This window comes from Eucyclogobius newberryi, unplaced genomic scaffold (genome assembly GCF_026437365.1).
Source record: "Eucyclogobius newberryi isolate DKJ021-1_F unplaced genomic scaffold, fEucNew1.0.hap1 SCAF_20, whole genome shotgun sequence".
NCBI lineage: Eukaryota > Metazoa > Chordata > Actinopteri > Gobiiformes > Gobiidae > Eucyclogobius > Eucyclogobius newberryi.
In genome coordinates, this window is record NW_027315835.1 from 10,916,987 (window position 1) to 10,925,273 (window position 8,287).

The following is an 8,287-nucleotide window of genomic DNA, read 5'->3' on the forward strand; positions in this document are numbered from 1 at the left end:
TGCCAACATACACCCAGTATGTTACCTGCTCCACCAGAGACAAGAAAACACTGGACTTGTTCTTTGCCAACACCTTCTTCCTCTTCCCCCCTCCCTCCCCTGGGGAGCTCGGACCACAATCTTGTACATCTGCGGCCTGTGTATGAACTCATCGTGCACAGACAGCTTGTGGTGCCCCGTGTGATGAGGTGGTCTGCTGAGAGCGAGGAGGCTCTGAGGGACTGCTTCAGCACCACTGTCTGGACTGAGCTTTATGACCCACCTGGGGAGGCCATCAACACCATCACGGAGTGCATCACGGACTACTCATACAAGTACCTGGGTGTTCATCTGAACCACAAACTGGACTGGACTCATAACACAGACGCACTGTACAGGAAGAGCCAGTGTGGGCTCTACCTCCTGAGGAGACTCAGGTCTTTTGGAGTGACAGGGCCACTCCTGAAGACCTTCTACGACTCTGTGATGGCATCAGCTCCTGTACGGTGTGGCCTGCTGGAGCAGCAGCATCACAGAGAGGGAGAGGAGGAAGCTGGACAAAATCATCAAGAAGTCCAGCTCCGTCCTGGGCTGCACTCTGGACTCGGTGCAGGAGGTGGGGGACAGAAGGGTCCTGGCTAGATTCACATATATGCTGGACCATGAGTCTCACCCCCTGCAGGACACTCTGTCCGCTCTGGAGAGCAGCTTCAGTGAGAGACTGATCCACCCTCGCTGTGTGAAGGAAAGGTTTCGTAGGTCTTTCCTTTCTGCTGCTGTCAGACTTTATAACAAACACTGTTAGTCCTTAACATGTGTAACTGTCATACCCATGTGCAATACTGATTTAACCATGTGCAATACTGATTTAACCATGTGCAATACTGACTTAACCATGTGCAATACTGACCTTATCATATGCAATACTGTCATATTCTGTGCAATACTCTGACATGTCAATCATATTGGTGCAATATTCTCGGTCCATATAACAGCTGTAAATAGTAGTGAGTATTTTTTTTTTAAACTTTTTATTAAGAATATAAGAAGAGCATTTCTATTAAGGGTGCTTTTTTTTCTCCAAGTTATCTGTTCTTTGTTGTTTACTTCTGTTCCTACTTTGTGTTGCAACACTGGAATTTCCCCATTGTGGGACAGATAAAGGCTTATCTTATCTTATCCTTGTGTAGTAGACGTGTCCTCGTGTAGTAGACATGTCCTTGTGTAGTAGACAGTTCTGGGCGGGGCACTAGGACCTGGGGGCCTCCTCGGGGGCTGGTGTTTTCTTCAGGTCCTGGATCTGTTTGATCAGGTATTTCTTCTCTTTGCAGAACTTCTCGTCCTTGGAGCGGTCCTTCTGGAAGTGGCTCAGGAACTCCACCAGTTGTGTCTGGTTCTTCAGCAGGATGTTGATCACCGGCTGGGTCTTGTTCGGGTTCGCCACAAAAAACTGAACGGGGAGGAAAAAAGGTCAGAATCTGGAGGATCTGAAGGGTTGAGTTTGATGTTCAGATTTGAATTAGAAACATTGTTATTTTGGCAGTTTGACTTGAAGTTGAATAATGATTATTATGAAGTTTAAAAAAGTCCTGAAGCACTTCGACGCTGGATTAGAGGGTCAGTGAGGTAACTTCAGGGTCAGGGCAGATCTCTATGGTAACGGGCCCTAAACTCATAACCTGCTCTGGATCAGGTTAAGTTGCCATATTAGATAATCAATCAATCAATCAATCAATCAATCTTTATTTATAGAGCCCTTTACAACACTGTGACCAAAGTGCTTCAGAATAAAAGATAAGACAACTCTTTGACCAATCAGAGATAAGAACAAAATTCAGACTTTGGAGGAAGAAATTTGATATATTACTTATATTTTATCTATTAATTCTTCACATACGATTCTGGTCATGATTGAGTTGCTTATGTTTGAAGTATGCTACGTTTCCCTCCATTATTCTGATTGGTCGGCTTGCGCTGACTCCGCCCCCAACATGCAAAAGATGAATTTGGCTTTGTAGCACAGGCTGTAGTAGACTTTGTTTGGTCCAGACAGTTCCAGGCCTGGTTTAGTTCCGGGTTTACTAAAACTTTAATTGTGGTGTTTGTGAAGTGCATCCTAAAAAAATATCTGCCCAAACAAAAATGTATCACAACATTTGGAATGGAGTTATAAAAGCTTGTGAGACCTTAAAAAGCTGGAATGCTTCAAACTGGATGTTTCTGCTGTTGTCGCGCAGCATGTTCATCATGAGCCGCAGGTTTTCCGCTCGGTTGATGTACTTTGTCATCACCGTAAAGTTGTGTCGATACAGGAGGAGTTCCCGGAGAAGCTGCAAAACATAACACAACACAAAAGTTTCAACTAAATACTAGAACAACCTGCTTTTTAGAACATGTTTATAAATGTCAGATGTAGGGTTCGCATCAAAATGGGACAAAATTGCACCATTATTTTGGTTTATATGTGGTTTAATTTCTCTTTTTTTTTGTTGGATGTCTATTGTTTTTTAATTTTGTCTACTGTTCTTTCTCTGGTATTGTTTTGTTTCACTATGTTCGTTTTTATATACATTAATATTTAAAAACGATATAATAATTGTGATTTCAATTAGATTATTCATCAATTCACAAGTGATTGAAAGGCCATAGACTCTAGAATAACTTAATCAATCTGTAGAAGCCAAATTCTTTAGCTAAAGTCATGATAATAATGTAAACTGGTTTATTTGAATTAACATCATTACTGACCAATAATGCAGTTTGTTAAGTATCACAATCACAAGTGTTTAATTAAACTATACCAGACTAAACACACTGAATACCTTCAAAGACTGGCATTTGGTCACGTAGTTGTCTGAATGCAGGAGCTTTTTGTACTCCGTAAACACCTGGAATAGACACAAAAGGTTAGGATTACACTCATACTAAATGTTAAAAAGAAGAAAAAAACAATCCCCATCATCACTACAATATTCCAATAAGAGCCTATACGTACATTTGTATATTTGGTCTGGTCTTACTAGTCTTACACAATAATATATTTTTGTCCAACACCTACTATAGCGCTCGGGTCATCACGCTGTCATCGCACTTCACAGAATTGTCAATAAGCCTCATATTAAACCAAAAGAGGTATTAAAATGCTAAACACAGGCAAAGCTAACTCCAAATCATTGCTTAGTTATTGATGTTGGGGCGTTTTTTATCTGTTGTGAGAAATAAAGACCCACCCTGTCATAGTTGTTCTCCAGGAACTCTGCACACATGATTTTGTGTCTTGTTAGCAGGTCCTGTAGTGACAAAAGAGGCGCATTTAGAGATAAAACGACACGCATCAAGCACTTTAAGTACTGAACAAATACTACAATACCAATTAGAATAACAAAAATAAATTGTAATGATAATAAGTTGTCCGTAGAAGTCGGAACACATTTAACGGTCCATGTTTTTGCACCTTAAATGAGGCGAATGCGTCCGATGCGACGCCGAAGGTGGGCAGATCGATGTATCTGAAGAAGTTGTAAAACTCTTCGGACAGAAGCACGGTTTTGGCCAACGGTTCGTGGCGCAGACACTCGCGCAGCATCATCCCGCAGTTCAGGGCCACCTCCAGGTTGTCGTAGCTGAGAAACCAAACCAAGCATGTGCGTTTAACTAATATTCCAACACTTACATAAGAAAATACAATAACCTGGAGGAATTTAGACATAATTTAGCTGTTGAAACACATTCTGGGCAATAAGTGATCATACCAAAAATGGGAAAATGCATTTGTCACATTAAATCTCTTAAATCTTACCCATTTAAAAGCATGAAGAGGATCTGCGTGTGTGAAGAGATGTATTCCACTACGGTTGTGTGCGTGTCAATCTGCTGCCGTACTATGTTATTGAACAAATGAACCACGTCCTTCTTCCCCTAGAACAGAAAATATCTTTACAACAGCCTGGCAAAACACACACTCACAGACGGTTTTGCTTTAGGGCGTCAATCCATTCAATCTGGCAATCATAGTCAGCCCAAAGCGATCGATAACGTGTACACAACGCAAGAAAGAAAGGGCCAGTTTTGATCACCTCAAACTCAATCCTGTGGAGGTTTTCGATGAGCGATACGAGTAGATTGGTGTTGTACAATTCCTGGGCGAGTTGCACTACGGCTTCTGTTCGGGGCTCCTTGTCGCCGCTACCAATGAGCACCTCTTTCATGGAAGTAAGGTTTTTGGAAATATCCTCTACAACCTTAAAAACAAATACGTTTCACCATTTGTAATTGTTTAACGGTGTAATAACCGAGTAGCTAACTAACCTTCACAGCCTTTTCCGTGCCTCCAGTGTCCAGCTGTTCCAAGTAGGCGACGTTATCTTTTAAAGTCCTCACAGTTTCAGCAGGACTCTTCTGGGATTTGCGAAAAGGGAAAGGCATGACGAGGAGGAGAGGTAATCCAAGCCCTATTATCATCAAATCACAAATTGATGAGACGTGACAGGACAAATGAAGAAAAAAACTTCTTCTTCTTTTGTTGTTGTTGTTGTTGCTTTTAATAGCGGCTGGCTACCAACTTCTTCTTCTTTGGTGTTTAATGGCGGTTGGTATCCAAGTGTTACATTACTGCCACTTATTGCAGTTTTACGTCACAACTCCGCTCTTGTTAGCTGTCGACTGCAATGGTTTTACCGCCATCTACTTTATTCTTTGTTTAATGGCGGTTGGTATCCAAGTGTTAAATTACTGCCAGACTTTGTTGTTGTTGTTGTTGTTTTATGGCGGTTGGCATCCAAGTGTTCAATCACAAATTGATGAGACGAAACAGGACAAATGAAAAAATATATATATTATTATTCTTTTGTTGCCAGACTTTATTCCTTGGTGTTGTTGTTGTTGTTGTTGTTGTTGTTGTTGTTGTTGTTGTTGTTGTTGTTGTTGTTTTATGGCGGTTGGTATTCAAGTGTTACATGTTGTTGTTGTTGTTGTTGTTGTTGTTGTTGTTGTTGTTTTATGGCGGTTGGTATTCAAGTGTTACATGTTGTTGTTGTTGTTGTTGTTGTTGTTGATGTTTTATGGCGGTTGGTATCCAAGTGTTACATTACTGACAGACTTTATTCCTTGGTGTTACATTACCCCAAGTGTTACATGTTTTGCGATGCAAGAAGCCAGTGGAAGTAACTGTAAAGCGATGATGATGTCATACACAATATTGCGGTGACGTCAGCGTGTGTGAGCGATCAGTTGTGTGTCTGTCAACGGTTGTTGTTGTTGTTTTATGGCGGTTGGTATCAAAGTGTTACATTACCGCCAGACTTTTATTCCTTAGACTTTATCCAATACTCTACGAAGTTGTTGACCCCAATGCCGCCCTTGAGATGAAAAATATCTACAATACGAACTTTGAATGATGAAAATAGGACAAAAGATGCGAGAAGACGTTGCGAGTGACTGTGTAATGTATGGCCATACAACGTACAGTTGCCATGACGATGATGCCGCAAAGCACAAACATTCCCCAACATCATCAACATTCCGACACTCTAAGTTGCCATGACGATGGCAACTGTATGTTACCTGTCCCAAACACACACATGTCCCATACACACCTGTCCCATACTCACACACACATGTCCCCCCCCCCCCCCCACACACACACACACACACACACACACACACATGTCCCATACACACTCATGTCCCGTACACACACATGTCCCACCCAAACACACACATGTCCCATACACACCTGTCGCATACACACACACACATGTCCCATACACACCTGTCCCATACACACTCATGTCCCATGCACACTTGTCCCATACACACACACACACACACACACACATGTCCCACACACACACGTCCTATACACACCTGTCCCATACACACACATGTCCCATACACACCTGTCCCAAACACACACATGTCCCATACACACCTGTCCCATACTCACACACACATGTCCCATACACACTCATGTCCCATACACACCTGTCCCATACTCACACACACATGTCCCCCACACACACACACACACACACACACACACACACACACATGTCCCATACACACTCATGTCCCGTACACACACATGTCCCACCCAAACACACACATGTCCCATACACACCTGTCGCATACACACACACACATGTCCCATACACACCTGTCCCATACACATTCATGTCCCATACACACCTGTCCCATACACACTCATGTCCCATACACACTTGTCCCATACACACACAGACACACACACACATACACACACACACACACACACACATGTCCCATACACACCTGTCCCATACACACACACACACACATATGTCCCATACACACCTGTCCCATACACACACACACACATATGTCCCATACACACCTGTCCCATACACACACACACACATATGTCCCATACACACCTGTCCCATACACACACACACACACATGTCCCATACACACCTGTCCCATACACACACACACACACATATGTCCCATACACACCTGTCCCATACACACACACACACATATGTCCCATACACACCTGTCCCATACACACACACACACATATGTCCCATACACACCTGTCCCATACACACACACACACACATGTCCCACACACACACACGTCCTATACACACCTGTCCCATACACACACATGTCCCAAACACACACATGTCCCATACACACACATGTCCCATACACACCTGTCCCATACACACACACACATGTCCCATACACACCTGTCCCATACACACACACACATGTCCCATACACACCTGTCCCATACACACTCATGTCCCATACACACCTGTCCCATACACATACACACACGTCCCATACACACCTGTCCCAAACACACACATGTCCCATACACACCTGTCCCTTACACACTCATGTCCCATACACACCTGTCCCTTACACACTCATGTCCCATACACACTCATGTCCCACACACACACATGTCCCATACACACCTGCCCCAATGAAAAGCATTGCGTTCACACCATAAGCAGACAGACTCACCACAGATCTGACCTGTAACTTGGCCTGGATGTCTTCATGCAGATAATTAAGTTTATTAAAACCATATTGTGGAACATTCAAGGCAAAGCAATAATATCTTGGAAACATGCATGTGACGGACCCCTCAACACGCACCTTTAACCTGTTTCACTTCACTTGGGTTGTAGGGACAAAGCGGCCACATAATATTATTCCTCCATTTCTTCTTTTTTAAATTTGACTTGAAATTTCAAAAATATTGTTTTTTTTTTTTGCTTTTGGTGCCACCATCAATAATCAAACTACTATGCAAGGTAGAAAACATGTGTTGACTTGAGTGCAGTAGTCTTTCATGAAGAAAAAGAAATTGCTGCCTCTGTCACCAAACTTTGAATTTGCGTAATAACACGATACAGAAGCAAAGCAAACCATTTCCTTTCAACATTTTCCTTCCTCTCCTGGATTAACTTTGCTGCTAGCTTCCAGCCATAATTATTCTTCATTTAAACTCTCAATAGTTCTAGCTGCCACCTTAAATTTATATTCAACACATTGAATTATATGTACAATAGGGGGAAAAAAGACACACCCAGGCGAGAACTGGCCCTTTTTCAATTTCCAATCTCTAAATTTGCTGTTTTTGGTCATGGCTTTGTTGAACTTATTCTGTGTGTACCTGGCTTTAGTTCCCATCTCGTGTGTAACAATAACACAGTGGTGCCAGTAAGGTCCAGTTTACATGGCAAGTTGGGTGGACGCATTCCTCAAAGAAGGCTGGCTTGAGCTGAACAAAGATCATTGCAGGAGAAGATTTATTTTGCTGCATATTTTAGCATGAGATCAGTACATAAGAGTTCACGGAGGACTTTTTACGATGCATATATGAATCAAATATATTTTCAAGAGCCTATACATGGGGTAGCCTGAGTATAGCCAAAATACATATTTTACAAATGATATGTTCATGTGAAATTACTCAAATAAGGGTAAAAAATGTTAGTATTAGTAATAGCATTTTGCAAGAATAATAAAGACAATCATTATTATGAAATGTGATTTATAATGAAGCAGTACACACAAAACTTTAAATATTCACAAAGAATTCATGTATTTCCCTTCCCTGTTTATAGGCACCAAAATGTATAATATTTTGTATTGAATTGTTTGTTGTTATGATCACTCTGAAACCCATGGATGGACAAATTCAATAAAAAATGAAGTGCAATAAATAAAAATATGTGTCACTGTCAACATCATGCTTCTATCAAAAACGAAAGAGTAATCAAAACTCTTTTCTTCTTAGAATGTACATACA

General features: G+C 41.7%; 1 protein-coding gene across 1 annotated transcript; it reads right to left on the reverse strand.

The window, feature by feature from the left end:
• Positions 1 to 1,220: 1,220 nt before the first annotated feature.
• LOC140369018 (calcium-binding protein 39-like) lies at positions 1,221 to 4,451 on the reverse strand. The gene is made up of 8 exons (XM_072456218.1): positions 4,288 to 4,451; positions 4,056 to 4,220; positions 3,779 to 3,897; positions 3,434 to 3,602; positions 3,210 to 3,269; positions 2,802 to 2,867; positions 2,166 to 2,309; positions 1,221 to 1,429 (listed from the first exon to the last, which is right to left on the reverse strand). The coding sequence occupies exons 1-8, from the start codon at positions 4,438 to 4,440 to the stop codon at positions 1,229 to 1,231; spliced, it is 1,077 nt and encodes a 358-aa protein (XP_072312319.1). The 5' UTR covers positions 4,441 to 4,451; the 3' UTR covers positions 1,221 to 1,228.
• Between the last annotated feature and the right edge of the window lie 3,836 nt (positions 4,452 to 8,287).

Coding starts and splice junctions, on each gene's coding strand:
- LOC140369018 (XM_072456218.1), bottom strand. CDS start 4,440: ATGATAATAGGGCTTGGATTACCTCTCCTCCTCGTCATGCCTTTCCCT. Junction 3,898..4,055: donor TCCACAGGATTGAGTTTGAG/GTGATCAAAACT, acceptor TTTCTGTTCTAG/GGGAAGAAGGACGTGGTTCA. Junction 2,868..3,209: donor TGGAGAACAACTATGACAGG/GTGGGTCTTTAT, acceptor TGTCTATTCCAG/GTGTTTACGGAGTACAAAAA.